This window comes from Xenia sp. Carnegie-2017, unplaced genomic scaffold (genome assembly GCF_021976095.1).
Source record: "Xenia sp. Carnegie-2017 unplaced genomic scaffold, XeniaSp_v1 HiC_scaffold_19, whole genome shotgun sequence".
NCBI lineage: Eukaryota > Metazoa > Cnidaria > Anthozoa > Malacalcyonacea > Xeniidae > Xenia > Xenia sp. Carnegie-2017.
Genome location: NW_025813481.1, coordinates 7777137 through 7798593, shown reverse-complemented (window position 1 = coordinate 7798593; position 21457 = coordinate 7777137). Strand labels below are relative to the sequence as shown.

Here is a 21457-nt window from a genome sequence, read left to right as displayed (position 1 = left end):
CATTTCAAAATATTCGGAGGACTTTGTTTCTTTTGGTAAAACTTTTTGAACAAAACGCATCTTGCATAATCGAACAAAATTAAACGGAGATATGAACTTTAAAGTATTTTAAAAAACGCTCGCCACTGTAGCCAATGACGTTGCAGTAAACAGCAAAATATCTCTTGAAAACAATACCGCACAACTAAAGTATATTTATGTACTACAATCTTCGCCATAAATGCTCATTGCGAGTGTTATGATTCCGCAGGGTAGCTGGGACTCACTGAGGCGTGAGATGATCATTGCGAGTGTTAAGAGCTCATTGCATGATTCCGCAGGGTAGCTGGGACTCACTGAGACATGAGATGATCATTGCGAGTGTTAAGAGCTCATTGCATGATTCCGCAGGGTAGCTGGGACTCACTGAGACATGAGATGATCATTGCGAGTGTTAAGATATAAAAGGGGGATCGTTATTTCATCCATAAAATTTGGAGCACCGTGTTGCACGCTATTGATTGGTTATTTAATTATTTAATCGATGTTAGCTGTGGTTAAGTATTAATACAACAGTGAGAAAACAGTGAAAACTTTCTAGGTAATTGTTGATATTGAATACAATTGCGCAGCTCAGACATCGAAAAATGCCATGAATTATGTGATGTATAAAAACATTTTATTGCCACATCAAATGTTTTGTGTGCTGGCCAATTGTATTTATTATAAGAATATCACAACTTCCTCGAATTTGTCGATACTTTACTTTCATATTGGCTAGTCTTACTTAACGTAGACAACCCCGAACACAGTCATGATCATTCCTTTTAGTTTTAGCTTTAGACAATGGCCATCGAGTATTGTTTCAAGAATATTTCTTTAAAAATATATACATTGGACCGATCCATTTACGCGTGACGACTTGCAGCTTTCATTTATCACCATCAGAATTTCTTCTAGTTGTGATCTTCCCCCTTCTATAAAATTCCGGGGGCCAATTGCCGGGCACGCGGGATTTGCAGGTTGGATTACACGCGGGTGGCGGTGGACACGCTAGCGCAAGGCAGGGGGTGGGAGTTGGCATCTGGTCGCAACATGGCTGTGGCGTATAACTGTTCGTAGGCTGCGTCGAAACGGAACTGGACGGTGTTGAATCCGATTGCATTGCTGATAATGGAGGACAGTTTTCGGAGTTTCCATTGCATCTGTCTTTAATCAAATACGTCTCACAGACCCCGCCCTGGCAAGGTTTACGATCGACCAGGTCTATATCTTCGGAGATCGATTGGGGATATTTGATGTTGGTTGGTGCACCCGTTATAGGATCGATTGCCATGTTGGGCGCATTCAGATCAGCTTGAAGGTCAGTGCTCGTCATTTTCTCCTTCCACGATGTCGGGGGCTCGTAAAAACCTAGGAAAACAGTTTGCAATCAGAGGCGAACAATGTACACGATCGAGATTTTTTAAATTTGTCGTCAACTTTCTCGTAGGTGAATTGTTGTATTTCTACGGACAACTTTTGTTTTAAAGATATTGGTTACAACGTGAACATTGTTAACATTCGAATTTGTAAGTACTGTTTCATTGATTTGACGTATTCATTTCAGGTATTATTTGTGTTATAAGTATATTTTTTACCTGTTTTGTTGAAAACTTTCAGGAAGTTATCGTCCATAGCCATTCCGTTCAGTTGCCCGTGGAAGATACTATTCTTCAATCTCTGGATCGGATCCTTCACATAAGGATAAAATTTCACATCGATGTCGGCTAGGATGGCGCTACAGTTAAACGTGGACAGAAGAAGGCATGTCAGAGCCTTGCAATATTTTAATTTAACGTGAAGTCTTTGCTCAGATGAAGAGATTTTCCCTTGCTGTTTGTATCGTTTTGACTTACCTCTCGGGTTGTCGGTCATCCAACCTGAAAAATGTATGAATTTTAGGAAAATTTCCTCAAACATTTTAACCGTTTAAACTATTATTTAAGTAAAGTAACAGATGATTTCATCTACTGGGTAATCCATACATGGATTTTTGTCAATCCAAACATGGATTAGGGGTAATCCACACATAGATCATGGTTAGTCCAAGCATAAATTATAGATAATCTAAACATGAATTGTATGAAATGTTTTGCGTCGTACAACTAAGTTTCATGCATAATTTTTTGCTATCATAAATCAATGAAGTTTTCAGTGTTGTCCTGCAATTACTGAGGTAATTTAATTGTGGCCTTCTTGTTTGTTGATAGTAAAAAGTTGCTAGCACAAAATGAGCACATACTTGAATGAATTCATTTTGAGGTCGACCAGGCTTGTTATCGTTGGAGTTTCCTGGAATGTCGCCTTGAACTGCAACAGAAAACGGATTGCGTTTCAGCACAATTAAAGAGTTTCGAAATTCAATCTTTTTAATGAGGCAGCTCGCAACTTTCATTTGTCTGCCATAATCAAACTCAAGTATACATGCACAAACTCGAGTACCCATGCACAAATTTGCATGGGCATTTTGAGTTATTGAATTGACTACACAAACACTAAATTTTGGGAACCATTTGCTCAGCAGAACCGTGAGGTACTTCTATCTTATTCCATTGTCGACTAAAGTCCGAATCTACTTATTTCCACGTGATCGTCTTTAGCCAATAAAGAGTCGAATTTTAAGGTGCGATAATTTTATGTGTTGTTAACTTTGGGTTTTATCGTGACATTAACTGCAACTAGTTCTTTTTTGTTTAAGTGTTTTGATAAACATTGGATACCCATTTTTTTTAGTTAAACAGCCACCTTAAAACAAATCTATTGATTTCGTAGTTTTTACCGCGTTCTTCATCTTGTTTTCCAGATGTTGGGAGACGGGCGAATTCGGCTGCTCGTATTGGGGAAGCCACGGAATATGCGGAAGGCGCACGATCATGTTGTATCCTTGAATGATAGAAAAATCACCATTCAGGAAATGAAGGTATGGTTGAAGTGTTATTTGAATCAAAGGAATATTTTAAAGCTACTGAAACAATGAGCGCATTTTCGACGAATTTGCAGTCAGCGTGATCAGAAGAAGGGGAGGTGTATGTGTGCTTTCTATCAGAATGAAGGACGTGTATTATAACGTGTTTTGAACATGCCAATCAGATTACGTAACCTATGACATGGCTTTATGTGTTCGGCTTTGAATTGATCATGGTCTAGTGTACACATACTTTGATAAACTGGCTTGTCAAATCGCACTTTCGCACCATCTGAAACGAGAAAAATGTGGATTTAATGCAAACTAGCTGTATAGAACTTATTGAGAGGTTTTAAAGCTGTCGTTTTAATGAGCACATAGAGGGATTGTTGTCGAGAACATGGACAATATGATGGATTTAAAACGACAGGGTTTAGTGCGATTATTAAATGACAGTCTATACACCACACTACACCACACCACACCACACTACACCACACCACATTACACCTCATCACACCACACCACACTACACTATACCACACCACATCACACCTCACCACTCTACACCACACCACAAAACACTACACTATCCTACCCTACACTTCACTAGACTACAGTACAATACACTACAATACAATACACCGCACTACACTACATTACAATACAGTACGATACGCTACGCTGCACTACGATAAATTACAAAACAAGAATTTTTTACCTGAATGAGCCGGGTGCACTTCAGAATCCAACATCATATTGTTGCGTTTTTTGTAATACCGGGCAACAACGTATTGCTTGTTAGTGCGACTGAGCGAGAAGGCCACGCCCACTTCACGTGTTTGTCCCTCATATACCAGCTGTATGAACTCATTCACCGGTTGGGGATCAAAATTTCGTTTGTGTGAGGCGGAGAAATCGTACAGCTTTACTTCGTTATACCTAAGTAATCCAGTCGATATGAAAGGAATTAGTGTCTCGGAGCATCATATTGGCAGGTGCACGATTTTATAAAATTTCTTTGGTGCTCATTTTCTAAAGATGTCATGGGTGTACATTTTCCTAAGATGTCATGGATCTACATAAGATGTCATGGATGTACATTATCCTAAGATGTCATGGATGTACATTTTCCTAAGATGTCATGGATCTACATAAGATGTCATGGATCTACATTGTCCTAAGATGTCATGGATGTACATTTTCCTAAGATGTCATGGATGTACATAGTATGTCATGGATGTACATGTTCCTAAGATGTCATGGATGTACATTTTCCTAAGATGGCATGGATGTACATAAGATGTCATGGATGTACATGTTCCTAAGATGTCATGGATATACATAAGATGTCATGGATGTACATTTCCCTAAGATGTCATGGATGTACATAAGATGTCATGGATGTACATTTTCCTATGATGTCATGGATGTACCTTTCTTTAAAATTTCATGTATGGATGGTGTGCATTATTCTATAAGAAGTTATGACATGTGTATTTCAATAGCTTTGATATAGAGAAATCATCATCCTTGTCGTGATAACCTCGAAAAAACAATAATCCTGTAGTTTCTCACCATTCATCTACGGCTGCCTTACACAACTCATCTTCAGGCAGCTGGGGTCTTGTCCAGAATATATTTTCTCCGTATTTTTTATTGCCTGGGTCCTGTATGTCGCTATCGATCTCTGCCAGATGGTCGGCCCAGGTTTGTGCGCTCTGTGCGATTTTGTCACTCCACACGAGTGGACGAGCATTGTGAATGAATCGCTTCTTGTTGTGCTCCGAAACACAGTTTGTTTTAAAGTTTTCAGATGCTAGAACACAATATGTGCAAATTAAAAAAGATTTCACCTCATAACTTCGGACTTTACATGCTTCAAGATTTTACATACCTACGGATTTTACATGTATTGAAATTTTACATACGTGAGACTTTACATACCTACGGATTTTATATGTCTCGAAATTTTACATACGTGAAGATTTTACATACCTACGGATTTTACATATCTCGAAATATTACATACGTGAAGATTTTACATACCTACGGATTTTACATGTCTCGAAGTTTTACATACGTGAAGACTTTACCATACTTAGGGATATTACATTGCAGAACATTTACACACCCTGGAGGTTTTACAGAACTAGAATTTTACACGCGCGAAGATTTTACCACCTACCTGCAGATTTTAGATATACTCCCTCCGTCTCGTTGCCAATGTATTTGAACACAGCCGGGGTTTTTTCCTTCAGCGGAATGCTTATGTTGAATGTGTCATGGGCAAGTGTTGCGGTAGCTACACAAAAATAGAAATCATCATTTAATACATAAAAAATGAATGTTTCTCTGGATTGTTTTAAAAAAATATTTTATTGAGCTTTCGACTCGTTGCTTCGAGCCTTCATCAGAATGAGGAATTACTATTTAAATGTAGAGGTTCCACCCAAGAACTGTCTGAAAGGACATAGCGATTGCTAGTTTCAGTGTTGTGGAGAGATGTGAATGTGATTATTTTGGATTTCTCACTTCTTCACTGCTCTTGCTGAACGAGAAAATATATACTTGTCCGGCACTTTTGAAATCACAACAATCGTTTAGTTATAGGAAATAGCTACTGGCTTTTGCGCATAATCACTCCGAGCGATTTACCAAAATTCTCCGGTGCGCATGGTTATGCTTGTTATTCAGTGCACTGCAAAAAACATCTGTCTACAGTTGCCTAATATTCATGGTTTTACCCTCATGGTAGGATTCTGTTGGTACATGTTTTGAGTGAAAACATCAATGATTCCTACATGTTAGTCTACTAATCCAAATCCTTAATCCTAGCCTTTACATACTACTCTCTTTAGTCACAATCCTTAATCCTAATATACCTTCCTTCTGTATTTTACTTTCTTCTGTATTGGTTGAATTGTTCTTCGTAGGTTCTCCGACGTAGATCTTTTCTATCTCGCCATCAGATTTTGTGAGAGTGTCAATTTGCTCTGCACCATCCTTGAGTTTATTTTCCACTTCCTCTGGTTTTCCCGTGTACACCTTTTCGATCTCACCCCCCGGGTGGATCAAAGTATTTTGCAACTCCCCGACTTGAGAATTTTCGCTACTCGTATCGTTCGAGTTTGCGTCCACGGCTGTTGGTGTGGAACCACTTTGTGAGCCGCCCATATTTGGGTCAGTGGCATCGGTCACTGCTGAGCCAGCAGTATCTGTCGTCATGGAAGCAGCATCTTGCTCTGCACTTTGCTCGGTTCCTATTTGTGTTCTCTGGTGGGATGCTGGCATATCTTGTGTCAGCGGAACATTATGTCGAATTGCTGGACCGCCTGATTATGAAAAGTGCAAAATAAGTACGATTGTGATTAGTTATTGCTGTGTCACGTGATATGCGAATATTGTAGAAGATGTATTCTGTTCTGTGTCTTTTTGTTCGTTCCATATCTTCTGGTTGTGTTTCTGGCTTATACAATAGTGAAAGAAAAGCACCCTCCCCCCTGGATTGTTATATTCATTGTTTCATTCTTTGTAGTACATATTTTTGGGAAATGGTCTCTCTTCAGTTCAAATTGGAAGTAGTGAAATTATACGTACCTATGGCGAGGTGGACGAATGAGAGAACCAAACAAAAATGACGAAAGTTCATTTTTTGATTTATATTAAAAACCTGTAACAGAAAGAAAAAACTTGTAGGCAAAAAGCAGATATCCATGTGGGAAGGATGCACCAGAATGGACCATCGATATATTCGATGAAATCTTTCGGTAGAGCGATCAAGCAACTTTTTTGAAATCTAATGTTGCATATTTAACTGCCTATTCCTTTTTTGAAACCAGTTTTAAAAAGGATTTCTGTGAAAATTTTAATGTCTAGTTATTGGAAAGCAAATACGGATCCCACTTTTTTTCATTCACCTACTTCATCTTCAACATCACGCAGCTCAGACTTTGATTTTACGCAGAGGGTGATCTTCGAACATCGCTACTTTCATTGCTGAACTTTAAGCAACCTGAGCTAAAACAAACTTGAGTAGCTATATTGTCGAAATTTCGCTTTCTCTTTTCTTTTTGAACACGTTGTATCAGACGATATCAAACTCATTAACCTTCTTGTGAAATTAAAGTTCCAAATAAGCGGCTGTGTTATGGCGTTATAAAAACTCTCAGTGGGATACGCCTTTAGTCAAATAAATACACTCAAAATATTCTTACTTTTTGAATCAATATGTATCTTTAATACTTTCTATCAAAGTTTCTTTCTCTTTCGAATACCTGCCAATCTCACGAATAGAAAATTTACCAAACATTGATTTACCTACTCACCAGAGAGCCGGCACTTTTTTGTCGTCTCGCTCCGTTAGATTTTCCTCTTGCCCATAAATCGGCAATACTTCTTAATTAAATATTATTTTCGTATCATTAATACGGGCGACATTTTTTCCCTTTCATATCGTTTTGACTTGAAGAACTGAAGCAAATGTCAAATGTTTTAACGATCACGCCAGACGTTGGAAAAAGCAGGTGTTTGGAAACGCTTTTCGATTTCACGCATTAAACTACACGCATGAAAAGACAGCGAAAACATGAAGTACACTTTAACCGAAACATTTCTTTGACGGGAACGATATGTCTGATCATAAGTTTCATTTCCGCCAAACGTTCAGTCGATTCGAATTTATTTGCTGAAAGGCCAAACTGCAATGACGTTTGCCTGCAGATTTTCAATTATTCTGCATACGTAAGAACACAAAATCGATCCTTCTAGTTCACACGCTTTTAAGATTTTGAGGGTGATCATCACGACTTGGTGGTGGCCTATCGAGAAACACGATGGTGGAAACCACGTAACAGATGTTCATTTGACACCTTGCACAATGTCCAGAAATGTGGGAACTACGCCTCGCCGTCTTCGAGACTGATTATTGATTTTACTTTAGTTTTGAAATCACTAATCCTCGATGCCTTAAGATGAAAACGATTCGTCGCTTTCACTTTTGAATAAATCAGAATGAAGCTGTAAAGTTTATGAAATACAATTTTATCGTACAGTTTTCTCATTAAACTAATAATAAGTTAAGTAACTTCTTCAAAATTTATGTTGGTGAGCCTCTTTCTAGAGATCGTTAAACTTCGTTCATTGTGCAACTCTCATCAAATTTTGATGACATTTTTTTTTACCTTTGTGAAAACATTTTAGTCATATATTGTTTATGAATACATTTACAGAAGAACATAATTGCAAAAGTTGAATATTTTTAAGCAAGCGATGGGTGATAACTACTATTTTTTGAATCTAAATGTGCGATATGATGATGTCGTAAGAAGTTGAATATCTCTTGAAAGGTGTAAACTAACAAAATTGAAGTAAAAATTGCCCTTAAGTTGTTTTGAACAGTCTTGGCCAGAGTGTCAGAAAACTCCGTGTTTAAAATTTTAATGTTATAGACACTTCACAATCGTGGATTTTACAATGGTGAAATTTTGTGATTGATGATGTTGGCTGCATTCGTTTCGGTCAGCAGTCATCTTTCTGCAAGCCTAAACCGATCTTGTTTTTAGGGCGTGATTTCTCTCCTATGTTGTCATGAAAGTGGAGAATTGTTTCAGTGCGCAGATTTTCTCCAGAGTTTTACTTTATATGAATCGTTCTCTCTGATTGAATAACGATTAACACGAAATATTCGCTCTTTAGATTCATCATTTCTAAAGCGTATGTACTTCAATGTACTTCCAACTAATCGTAAATCCTAATCGTGTGCATTGATATGGACGCAATGTTTTGATAGCTGGTCGTACAAGTAACGAGCATTCAAGTGTCTAATTTTGTCATTGCTTTTATAGTCTCTAGAAATTACCAAAGCGAAAATCAAAACTCCATTATACGTCGGACGTAAAGAATATCTCTAGATTTTCATCAACAATCCACGCACTAATATGCACTGGATCAATTAATATCGTTTGAACGAGATGCTACTTCCAGATAATTGTATAAAGTTTTTTACTAATCCATTTTCTCTATCGAAATAACGTTATAAATAACAATATATGAAGCACGAAAACATTATCTTTTTAGTACCACGAGAACATCGTTGAAGACATCTTGGTACGTCATACCAATGCACTTACCCAACCCTACTTTACATCGTTCACGATTACTTGACCAGCGTACGACAGTCAATCGTCAGTGGCCATTTGTATGTTGTCTCTTGATCGGCGAAGCATAGGACGAGCACCGGTCATAAAGCTGGTTGTTTTGTGCCAGAACACCTCTTGTCATAAATTATAAATTTATAAACAGTTCAATGCGCCCGGGTTCATAATCCAACAAAAGACGGTTGTCGATCAAGAAAACTTTACAAGGTAAGCTACGAAGACTCAATTTGACTGCAAAAAGTTTTTTGTGTGTCGTTTTTATGGGCAAATTTTGTTAAACTATGGAGATGAATTTGTGTGGCTCGTTCATCGCGGAATAAGCAACAATAAGATTGCTAATACGGTAGAACCCCGATTACTCGAACTTTTGGGGAAACGGAAAATTGTTTGAGTAGCGATGGTTAGAGTTACGGAGGGTGTTGTTGAATTTCGTTTATTAGATCGACACGATAAAATGGTGGTCATACTGTTCGTTACATTTGTGAACTGCAACAAAGTAGCATACAGATAGTTGAAGTGTGATTAAATGCTTTGAAAGATCCGTACTTTTTATAATTACAAACTGCGTGCATATAAGCTAGATCAGTTACATCAAAGCTGTTTTGCTGTCGAGGAAAATTTGTTCATAATGAGCTTTTGAAACTTTGATGGATAAATTCTTTAAAGTGCTAAATGAACGATGACGGTTACAAACAAATAATGTTACTGAATAGTGGGAAAACCCGATTTTACCATGATTTTTTTAATGCTAATTTGAAGTGAAGAGATTATACCTCCTTTCTAAAAGTCTGAACTTGGGATTCATTCGTTTAGACTTTATAACAATTTATTTTGAGGGAACATTCTTTTTGTGTTGTGTTTGTATTGCATCATTTATGAATTTCTTACTGCTTGAATTAAATTTACCTTTTCGACTTTTAACCCTCAAGTTTTGCGTTTTTCTGAGCTATTTGACCATAGGAGATTGCAGTTCGGTAACCGAGTTCGAGTTGACTTGATAAATTACTTTAAAATATACTATCAAATCCCGTGGAAATTGAAATTCCTTCAAGGAGCACGAGTTACCAGAGTTCTACTTTATAGGTAATTTTTCTCTCTCGACGTTTTCTCACAACAAAAACGCTTCTCGAATAATGTTTTAAAAAATGCCCTAAGTTCTCGTGAATGTTATGATTCGCCAACTTTTTCGCAACGTTTTCTTCGTTTGCGAGACATCAGTAGCTTGTGTGGCGTTTCTTGTTTTCCTTTCTTGAAACGGAAGATGCGGCCAGTAGTTCATCAACCGTCGTTTGATCATCTACGAAAAAAATTCTACCGTGCCAACTCATTTCAAATGAACATTCCTAAAACTTGAGTCTTTCAGTGATCGTAATGCTGTTGATTCTTAAGATTTCAGATCGCAAGATGCAAGCGAAACTTTTCGTTATTGTCTTTGGTGGTGTCTTGTCAGGTGAGACATACAATGCTTTATGCAAACTTAGCATGTGTTCCAATGAATCCGTTTTGTTGTACTGCGAGGAGAGCAGGTCTTTGACAAAAACTAGTGGCAGCCGTGTAATTTTAATCTCGTTGAAGACTGACAGCCGTGCAAAACATTGCAACGATATCAGAAAGTGGAATGCTTTATCGCAAATTAATTTTTCATCCGAATGTGCCTATCCTCAAAGCTGGATTGCCGTAATCCACCAGCGAGATTACACAAATGAATCGATCTTTTCGAATTACTATGCGCAGTCGAGCAAGGCTAACTTAAAATTGATTGAAAAGACAATTATTTCCATAGAAAATACATCACAATATTTTACGATCAATATTTCAGAGCAAGTATTACTAAAATGAAATAGAGGTAATGTGTTTTTCTTCGAAAACGGGTATAAACTTCTACAAAGTTTTTTTCATCCAATGTGAGATAAAAACAAACAAATATGTCCATCAGTGGTTATCTCAGCCCGAATTTCATACATTGTCTCTGTCTTTCACTATAGCAAGTCTAGCTTTTCCTGCTGCCTCACAAACGACGCCAGCTCCAAGCAAACCTCCCCCACCTCCGCCTGATGGAGGCGCTGGAGGTACTTCGAAATCCGAATATCCAAAAGACCTCGGTAATGGAGTGGAGATGATTAATCGAGAGGACTGTCCCGGAGGCTATTGTGAAACCTTCCTTGTCCGACCCCCACCTGCGGGTATGGGTTTTCCTATGGGAATGGGTATGGGTATGGGATCCATGCCATGCTGTCCCCAACTACCACCATCTCCATGTGGAGGCCAACAACAGCCATCTTGCCAACTTGGGCCTCCGCCAATGGCATGTAACTCTCCCTGCCCATCCGCTGCCTTTGGAATGAACAATTATCGATTCATGAACGCGAAGAGAATATAACTGGTATTGACTGAATGATTACACACGATTGTGCTAGTTCTCGTAGTGCGTGCAAAACCTTTAAAGTTTTGACGTAGGTGAGAACGAGCGAAGCGGTGTATATTTAATATGTGATCGTAGAAAGACATTGCTCAAATGAGGCGAACTATAGTAATGTGTAAACATTCCTTCCTGTTTCAAGACTGATCATGTCTTCTTTATCTTTTTCTTTTCAAGTCGTTTGTCGTTTTGGAAAAGAAATAAAACTTAGTCAACTTTGGAAAACGTGCCTTTATATGTGATATTAGCCAGAAAAAGGTGCAAGACACATATTTATACCAACATTGAGTTCTTATACTAGTTTGATACGTACTCCTCCATTTAATTTAAGCCAAATGACAAGAAAATTTTAAGAAAAAAGTGTGTTGTAAAGCGGTCGACGCTGTTTTATGTTCTGGCAAAGTATTGTAATATCTTGTTTTACTTTTATTTATACTTTTTGAAAACCATTCTTTGCACGTAAGATTAGAGGGTGAAATCACCGAAAAGTTTCTCAATTTGCCAATCTAATGCCTGAAATACTGAAATAGACAAAAAATTCCGAAAAGAACCATATTTTTTTACTTTACCAAATCCGGTCTAACTGTGCCATACGATTGTGCTCTTTAAAACGACCCAGCAAGATGAAACAATGACACAAAGCAGCTCAGCGGGTAATATGATTGGTTACTTTCTTATCACGTGGTTACAATACACGTGAAGTCATTCAAGATGGCGGATGACAATGCTGTTTTGAGCACAACACAACTACAGAGAGAAAGTATCGGCTTCAAAAGCTTCGAAGGAAATAAAATGAAAAGAAGCATGTTAACGGCATCACGATAGGTAAAAACATTAATATCTCCTCGTGTCTGGACAACAAAACGACGAATGGTCTCAGTGACGCTCCGCCAAAGTTGAATGGACTTCATAGTAATTACATTTTGAAATCAGAATGCTCGTTTACTGCTAGCGCAGTTCGGGATGGCATAAAAGCTTCATCATTGAGAGCATCTCCTGTGAGAAATAAAAGCATGTCAGTTCCGTATGTGAATAATTCAAAGAACAACCACGAAAATCGGTAAGAATGAAGAGAGTGAGGAGTTTAGTATAGAATATATATATATATCAGCTAAAATCTTGGGTATAATTTACAACTTTTAGAAAGGTCTATCACTTGTTGTGTAAATCTTTTTGCAACTTAAAACCTTTGGACAATGAGTTCTCTAACTGTGGATGTTTAACCAATTTTGATATTTTCTTGCAAACGCTTTAAAGACGAATCTATTTGTTTTACATTTTTCCTTCAAACAAATCAAATGCGTCACTTTCATGTAAAGTCAACGAAGTTAAAAAAATATCAAAATGCGTGTTTTTGATTTATACACTTCTGCTACTATTAAAAATGCTATGATATAACTTTTACGACTTTCACGAAAGTATCACGACATTTTCACGAGCGTTAGGCGATCAGGATTTACTGTGAAACTATGTCATATTGCAGTATAGATGTATCATATATTTGAGGAGCAAGGTGTCAGAAAGGAACCAAGACATTTGAAACATACAAAGTGTAAAGGGTTTTTTAATCTACCATGATCAAGCCTTCTGATGCAGTTTAAACCAGATCAGGTTGCTCGTAAAAAAGCAAGTTGTTTATAAAGTTTACCAACTTTAAAAGCACAAAGAGCTTCGAGTATTTGACCAAGGAAGCTTGAATTGATTCTTCTTTCAGTCAACATTCTTTTTTATTAGTATTCATAGAAAGAGAGATGGAGGCTTGCAATGGCTTATGGGAAGTTGCAACTTGATTTTTCTTGATATCCTGTTTCTTGAACATGAAAGAATTAAAAAGTCACCCGAAACTAATTGACCTCCTCAGTATAGCAATATATGTGTTTAAATAGCACTGGGTGAACTTTAGCAGGTTTTGCATCTATGTTTTCCAAACAATGAGCATTTTATCTAAAATATCTTTATTTGTATGTGCATTAGACTACAAGGGCAACTTGAACCGAAACCATTTATGTTTAGACTGGATGATAACGAGAAGAAAAAGGATGGCCTTGAGTGCAAGTGGATGGATTGTAATTTCATTGCAACAGATGTTAATCAGCTTGCAAGCCATGCACAAGAAACCCATGTTGATCCCATGAAATCCTGTGACATTTTTGTCTGCCTCTGGCAACATTGCAAGGTGTTCAATCGACCAAGTTGTTCATTAAGCTGGCTTACTAAACATTTGGAATCTCATGTTGGCGTGAAACCTTTCAAGTGCATATTTGAAGGTTGCCAGATGTCATTTTCTACACAAACCGGTCTTGCAAGGCATGTTCCTTGTCATTTTAAAGAGAACTTACGACAAACTAGAAAAAACATAGGTAGTATGGAGAAGGATGAATCACCCAGCAAAAGACAGCTCAGGAAAAAAGGTTAAAGTACATTCGATACAAGAAACCTGGATCACATGGTATGTGCCTCTTACATGTTGAAATTTTCTGATCCAGTGCTCAAATCATTTGAATCTCTAATTTGGAGACTGACTTAAGCGGTATTTACAGGGTCATAGCTACAATGTTCATTTGGGGGTGTATATAAAAGGACTTTCTTAATAAATCAGTCGGACACAACTGAATATACAATGAGTAAACACCATCTCCTCCCAATTAATGCGCTAGCTATGACCCTGGTATTTACTTGATTTTCACACCTATCATAAAAGTTGTGGAGTGTTAAACATTGGCATAGCCAGCCCGCAGATTTGGTCACTTTGTGTAAATTTCGAATCATAAGCATTAGGTATTCATTTCTTTAGAAATCTATTGTTTTCACATTGAGTGAACAGCTGCGTAAATATTTACATAGAACGACCAAATCTGCTTGTTGGCTTCATTACTTCTGTTGAAATCGCCAATTTCTTTCGATTTTTACAACAAGTTTGTAGCAGTCTTAACAATGTGTGTTCTCGTAGCATTTCTGAAGCTCCTATTCTGTCTATGGATGGTTTTGATGCAGTCTCTCTTTGTAGGTAAAGTTGAAGATTTTGTGGATCAACATTCTGTAAATAGCATCAAATCACGGCTACAAGACATGATTTCGACCGAGTCAAACCCAGTTGGCATCGATGGCTCTCAGATACATTTTGTTGGCCAGGTAATTTCTTCCGTTCAAATTTTATGGTGTTTTGTGACATATTATGAGCCATGGGCTTGGGACGCTGTGGGTGTCCCGGTGTCAGTGCACCCACAACATTTAGAGTGTGGGTGTTCTATATAGGAAGGACACCCACAACTTTTAGAGTGTGGGTTCTATATAGGAAGGACACCCACAACTTTTAGAGTGTGGGTTTTCTATATAGGAAGGACACCCACAACATTTAGAGTGTGTGTTTTCTATATAGGAAGGACACCCACAACTTTTAGAGTGTGGGTTTTCTATATAGGAAGGACACCCACAACTTTTAGAGTGTAGGTGTTCTATATAGGAAGGACACCCACAACTTTTAGAGTGTGGGTGTTCTATATAGGAAGGACACCCACAACTTTTAGAGTGTGGGTGTTCTATAGGAAGGACACCCACAACTTTTAGAGTGTGGGTGTTCTATATAGGAAGGACACCCACAACTTTTAGAGTGTGGGTGTTCTATATAGGAAGGACACCCACAACTTTTAGAGTGTGTGTTTTCTATATAGGAAGGACACCCACAACTTTTAGAGTGTGGGTGTTCTATATAGGAAGGACACCCACAACTTTTAGAGTGTGGGTGTTCTATATAGGAAGGACACCCACAACTTTTAGAGTGTGGGTGTTCTATATAGGAAGGACACCCACAACTTTTAGAGTGTGGGTTTTCTATATAGGAAGGACACCCACAACTTTTAGAGTGTGTTTTTTATATAGGAAGGACAGCCACAACTTTTAGAGTGTGGGTGTTCTATATAGGAAGGACACCCACAACTTTTAGAGTGTGGGTGTTCTATATAGGAAGGACACCCACAACTTTTAGAGTGTGGGTGTTCTATATAGGAAGGACACCCACAACTTTTAGAGTGTGGGTTTTCTATATAGGAAGGACACCCACAACTTTTAGAGTGTGGGTGTTCTATATAGGAAGGACACCCACAAATTTAGCTTCTTGCATGAAAATATATGACATATTGCACGCTGAGTTTTTGCAAGCACACTGAATTTCTAATTAAGGAACTGGCACCAGCAAGCTGGAAATTTCAAATTGTTCGATCGTTGCCGATATATGCAAATCAATTGTATGTAATGCATTTTTGACAATTTTTGTAATATAGGCCGAAAAAGGAAAAAAACTATCAAAAATAACTAATATGAAACAGTTTCATTACTATTCTAAGTTTTTCGCATTATCAAATTGCGAACATTGAACATCCACAACTTTTGAAAGCTTCCAAAGCCTCTGCTATGAGCAGTAAGTGGGAAGTTCAATCTCCTTTCTCCCGATCTTTCTTTCTCCTTCAATCAAATGTATAGGTTTTCCACCACTTCGTTGTGCTTTGAACTTGCCTTGCTCAAAAATTCTCTGAAGCAGAACTGTATCGATAACCTATATTCTTAATAATATAGCTGATAGATTTTCAATTCTTCAAATCACCTGGGAACACCTGGGAAATTTTTACTCTTACGTGAAGCAGTCGATCCGAGCGTTGCAATCCTTTAAAGTTATTGAACACAAATTGTTTTCGGAAACAGGGAAATGTTTCTTCGAAGTTTCCTAATTTACTCACACTCTCAGATTGAAATTTGTCCTTTATTTTTTATAACAAAGGACATACGCTTATAAGCAACGTACAAACATCGTTGTAATTTTTCATCCCAAAAAACAAAACTCACGTGATTAGTCTTTTCACAAAAATAACATAAAGTTTCCAACATTGTACATTGCCTGATACTTCTCAATAGCTGTTGAAATCGTTTTAATACATAATGATGACGTCATGTAAACATTGAAGTCATTATATAATGACGTCATTCAAACATTGAAGTCGTTATATGAAGACTTCGAGGTTGACGTCATTTACGCAGAGCTGTCGTTTTCCAAGACTTGTCAATGGCAGTTTTTTAAATTGTAACAACGTTCCTTTTTCAGCGTAATGATCTCATCCTTTTTGTAGCCCTTGGGTGAACGACTGAAACCAGATGGTGTCAAAGAAATTCTTCTTCGCTGGATACCGGAATCAATGTAATTAAACGTTTGTACTTCATGTTGCGTGTTCTTATGTCTGACTTCGTTCGAATGAACCGAATCGCGTTCATCTAATACCTCATAATAATGCAGATGTTAGATTAGCGCAATTTCACGTCATTTGGGATCTTTTGGATCTGTAAAGAATAGGGTGAAGGGGGGTGCCTGAGGAGCCGTTGTGATGTTCGTGAGATTAGCTTTCAAACATGTGGAAACATATTTGAACTTCCAGGGAACTAGCTACAGACATAAGCGGTAGCTCCCAACGAAATGGAAGTGTTTTAAATGAGGTGTTTTCGTGCCGTCCAAAGGACTTTACTCATCGAACAAGATTTTATATTAAAGTAAATGGTTTAAACCTGGGAGTACTCTACTAACCTGGACGATCTACATCTACAAACATATAGAGATTTTATGTTAATCGATCGTCTATATATGAATAACGGATTGCTGTTTTTCAAAAGCGGATCAAAGTTTAAGCACTGTATATTGTAGCAGTAAATTATTAATTCAAAATATCTTTACAACATTGCCATTGGTTATCAATTTCCAAAGAATAAAACCTGACTAATGGTCTTTGGTAATTTATTTTGCCTGTTGTCTCTTTTTAATGGACTGTGATTTTTCTTTCAGCTTACCGGACGAGTGGGTGTCGGAGAAAGAAGCAAGAACGCATGCGCGTAGATCTTTACCCATACACCGTTTGCCAAACGAAGTCAAAGCTGAGTTGCATCCGTCTTTTTATCGTAGATTAAGTCATCGAAAAAAAAGACGGAAATAAGTCATTCGTTTCTGATTCGCGACGACCATACATTAGCGCCAAATCCATTGAATAATACTTCAGCCTCGAGTTTCATTGTCATCTGAACACTTGTAAAAAGAAAACTGTCCACCGTTTACTCTTTATTCACCAACAACTGTCTGAATGTATTTCTCTCTTATTGTTAAGTATTGGCAGTTTTATGTAACTAACTTATTTTTCAATTTTCATTCAGACTTTGTGAAAATGCACCATTTATTCGAAAATAAATTTTACGGCACGCTAAAGGAATGCAAAATAGAAGCCTGAAACTAGTTTGTATCTCACATGATTGCCGTTGGAGCAGGATGAGCTCCATTGTGCATGAGTATGCACGTGACATCTGAGTATTATTTTGTATGAGCTCCACACGTCGTGAGTTTGCACGTGACATCTAACTATGGTGCATTTATAAGTGGTGTTATGAGTATGCACGTGACTTCTGATTATGGCCAAATGTAAAAGCTACATTGGGCCATGAGGCTGCTAGTGGCATCTGATTGTTGCTAAATGTGTGCCATTCGTGTGCACGTGAGATCTAATGGATACGACGAGTTGAGAGGAAAAAATCACTCAAAATTAAGTGTGATAAGAGATGATGTGAATTTGTGTGGAGTACTCAACAAATGAAAATGTTTTCCGCAATGCGTGCGCATTGTTACATTACAACGGACATCTTGAACGTGGCTATTCACTGAACACATTGCTGAAGTCAAAAAATTTTTTAATCAAAGGTAGCATGTTTTACAGTTCTACCTGTAATTTAAAATGAACTAATTAATTTACAACAAACACCGCAGAAAGCCATTACAATGACATATTACTATCTATCTTGGGTGTTTTCATTGAATCTACCAGTACTATGGACTCTCGCCATTACGAGCACAAAAATTCACGCAAATTAACACATTTTCATGCTAAAGACAATAGTTCACGCATTTTCACACATTTTCATGCTAAAGACAATAGTTCACGCATTTTCACACATTTTCATATTAAAGACTACAGTTCATGCATTTTGACACATTTTCAAGGCAAAGACTATAGTTCATGCATTTTCACACATTTTCATGCCAAAGACAATAGTTCACGCATTTTCACACATTTTCATGCCAGACTATAGTTCACGCATTTTCACACTACATTTTCACGTTCATTTTTCACATTTTCATGCCAAAGACTATTGTTCATGCATTTTACACATTTTCATGCCAGAATTCACGCATTTTCATTTTCATGCCAACATTTCACACATTTTCATTCACTAGAGTTCATGCATTTTCACATTTTCATGCCAAGACTTTAGTTCACGCATTTTCACACATTTTCTCTTTTAGTTCACATTTTCACACATTTTCATGCCAAGACTATTTTCTTCATGCATTTTCACATTTTCACATTTTCATATTTGACAGTTCAGCAATGATTTTCATTTTCACATTTTCATGCCAAAGACAATAGTTCACGCATTTTCACATTTTCATGCCAAAGACAATAGTTCATTTTATTAAAGACTACAGTTCATGCATTTTGACACATTTCAAAGACTATAGTTCATGCATTTTCCATTTTATGCCATTCACGCATTTTCACATTTTCATGCCAACTATAGTTCACGCATTTTCACATTTTCATTTTAAACTATAGTTCATCCACATTTTCATGCCAAAGACTATAGTTCATGCATTTTCCATTTTCACATTCATTATGCCACATTTTCATTTCCATGTTCCATTTTCACATTTCATTTAAAGACCAGTTCATGCATTTGACATTTCATGCCAAAGACTAGTTCACGCATTTTCACATTTTCATGCCCCATTTCATGCAGAGTTCATGCATTTTCACATTTTCCTGCCAAAGTTCACGCATTTTCACATTTTCATGCCAAAGACTATTGTTCATGCATTTTACATTTTCATGCCACAGTTCATTTTCATGCAGTTCATTTTCACACATTTTGCGCCAAAGACTGTTCGCTTTTCATTTTCATGCCGAAGACTATAGTATTTTGATTCATGCCAAAGAGTTCGCATTTTCACACATTTCATGCCAAGACTATAGTCTTGCATTTTCATTTGACATTTTCATGCCAAAGACTAGTTCATGCATTTTTCATTTTCATGCCAAAGACTATAGTTCACGCATTTTCACACATTTTCATGCCAAAGACTTGTTCACGCATTTTCACACATTTTCATGCCAAAGACTATAGTTCACGCATTTTCATACATTTTCATAGCATAGCCTTTGCATTTTCACACATTTTTGCGACAAAGACTGTAGTCTGCGTTTTCACAACTTTCATGCCGAAGACTATAGTAGTCTTTGAATTTTCACACATTTTCATACAAAGACTATAGTTTTTGCATTTTCACACATTTCATACCAAAGACTATAGTCTTTGCATTTTCACATATTTTCATGCCAAAGACTATAGTTTTTGAATTTTCACACACTTTCATGCCAAAGACTATAGTCTTTGCCATGAAATTGTGTAAAATTGCAAAGTCTATAGCCTTTGGGATGAAAATGTATGAAAATGCAAAGACTATAGTCTTTGACATGAAAGTGTCTGAAAATGTAAAGACTATAGTCTTTGACATGAAAGTGTGTGAAAATGTAAAGACTATAGTCATTGGCATGAAAGTGTGTGAAAATGTAAAGACTATAGTCTTTGGCATGAAAGTGTGTGAAAATGTAAAGACTATAGTCTTTGGTATGAAGTGTGTGAAAATGCAAACACTATAGTTTTTAGGATGAAAGTGTGTGAAAAGCAAAGTCTATAGTCTTTGGGATCAAAATTTGTGAAAATTAAAGACTATAGTCTTTGAGATGAAAATGTATGAAAATGCAAAGACTATAGTCTTTGACATGAAAGTCTGTGAAAATGCAAAGACTATAGTATTTGGCATGAAAGTGTGTAAAAATGCAAAGATTATAGTCCTTGGCATGAAAGCGAGTGAAAATGCAAAGACTATAGACTTTGTCATGAAAATAAGTGAAAATGCAAAACTATAGTCTTTGGCATGAAAATGTATGAAAATGCAAGTCTATAGTCTTTGGCATGAAAGTGTGTGAAAATGCAAAGACTATAGTCTTTGGCAATAAAATGTGTGAAAATGCAAAGTCTATAGTTTTTGGTATGAAGTGTGTGAAAATGCAAACACTATAGTTTTTAGGATGAAAGTGTGTGAAAAGCAAAGTCTATAGTCTTTGGGATCAAAATTTGTGAAAATTAAAGACTATAGTCTTTGAGACAAATGAAAATGCAAAGACTATAGTCTTTGAAATGAAAATGCAAAGACTATAGTCTTTGGCATGAAAGTGTGTGAAAATGCAAAGACTATAGTCTTTGACATGAAAGTCTGTGAAAATGCAAAGTCTATAGTCTTTGGCATGAAAGTGTGTGAAAATGCAAAGACTATAGTCTTTGGCAATAAAATGTGTGAAAATGCAAAGTCTATAGTCTTTGGTATGAAGTTTGTGAAAATGCAAACAATATAGTTTTTAGGATGGAAGTGTGTGAAAAGCAAAATCTATAGTCTTTGGGATGAAAATTTGTGAAAATGAAAGACTATAGTCTTTGATATGAAAATGTATTAAAATGCAAAGACTATAGTCTTTGACATGAAAGTGTGTGAAAATGCAAAGACTATAGTCTTTGGCATGAAAGTGTGTGAAAATGCAAAGACTATAGTCTTTGACATGAAAGTCTGTGAAAATGCAAAGTCTATAGTCTTTGGCATGAAAAAATGTGTGAAAATGCAAAGACTATAGTCTTTAGCATGAAAATATGTGAAAATACAAAGTCTATAGTCTTTGGTATGAAGTGTGTGAAAATGCAAACAATATAGTTTTTAGGATGGAAGTGTGTGAAAAGCAAAATCTATAGTCTTTGGGATGAAAATTTGTGAAAATGAAAGACTATAGTCTTTGGTATGAAAATGTATGAAAATGCAAA

General features: G+C 36.9%; 2 protein-coding genes across 2 annotated transcripts; one reads left to right on the top strand and one right to left on the bottom strand.

Annotated features, from left to right (window-relative positions):
• Positions 1–486: 486 nt before the first annotated feature.
• LOC124438425 lies at positions 487–7162 on the bottom strand. Its single transcript, XM_046988553.1, has 12 exons — positions 7144–7162; positions 6527–6599; positions 5812–6261; positions 5115–5231; positions 4505–4745; positions 3648–3868; positions 3180–3218; positions 2801–2904; positions 2264–2331; positions 1878–1901; positions 1620–1759; positions 487–1392 (listed from the first exon to the last, which is right to left on the bottom strand). Exons 2-12 carry the CDS (start codon positions 6576–6578, stop codon positions 911–913), a joined length of 1938 nt encoding a protein of 645 aa, XP_046844509.1. The 5' UTR covers positions 6579–6599; positions 7144–7162; the 3' UTR covers positions 487–910.
• Positions 7163–9008: 1846 nt separating this feature from the next.
• LOC124439396 (zinc finger protein AEBP2-like) lies at positions 9009–17752 on the top strand. Its single transcript, XM_046989619.1, has 7 exons — positions 9009–9291; positions 10474–10534; positions 11070–12563; positions 13517–13914; positions 14511–14635; positions 16624–16691; positions 17328–17752. The coding sequence occupies exons 3-7, from the start codon at positions 12517–12519 to the stop codon at positions 17473–17475; spliced, it is 786 nt and encodes a 261-aa protein (XP_046845575.1). The 5' UTR covers positions 9009–9291; positions 10474–10534; positions 11070–12516; the 3' UTR covers positions 17476–17752.
• Positions 17753–21457: the final 3705 nt, after the last annotated feature.

Excerpts from the sequence above, each read along its gene's own strand:
- LOC124438425 (XM_046988553.1), bottom strand. The coding sequence starts at position 6,578 with ATGAACTTTCGTCATTTTTGTTTGGTTCTCTCATTCGTCCACCTCGCC. Across the intron at positions 6,262-6,526 it reads ATTCGTCCACCTCGCCATAG|GCGGTCCAGCAATTCGACAT; the intron begins GTACGTATAATT and ends TTTCATAATCAG. Across the intron at positions 5,232-5,811 it reads AAGTAAAATACAGAAGGAAG|CTACCGCAACACTTGCCCAT; the intron begins GTATATTAGGAT and ends ATTTTTGTGTAG.
- LOC124439396 (XM_046989619.1), top strand. The coding sequence starts at position 12,517 with ATGTCAGTTCCGTATGTGAATAATTCAAAGAACAACCACGAAAATCG. Across the intron at positions 12,564-13,516 it reads AAGAACAACCACGAAAATCG|ACTGGATGATAACGAGAAGA; the intron begins GTAAGAATGAAG and ends ATTTATGTTTAG. Across the intron at positions 13,915-14,510 it reads AAGACAGCTCAGGAAAAAAG|GTAAAGTTGAAGATTTTGTG; the intron begins GTTAAAGTACAT and ends CTCTCTTTGTAG.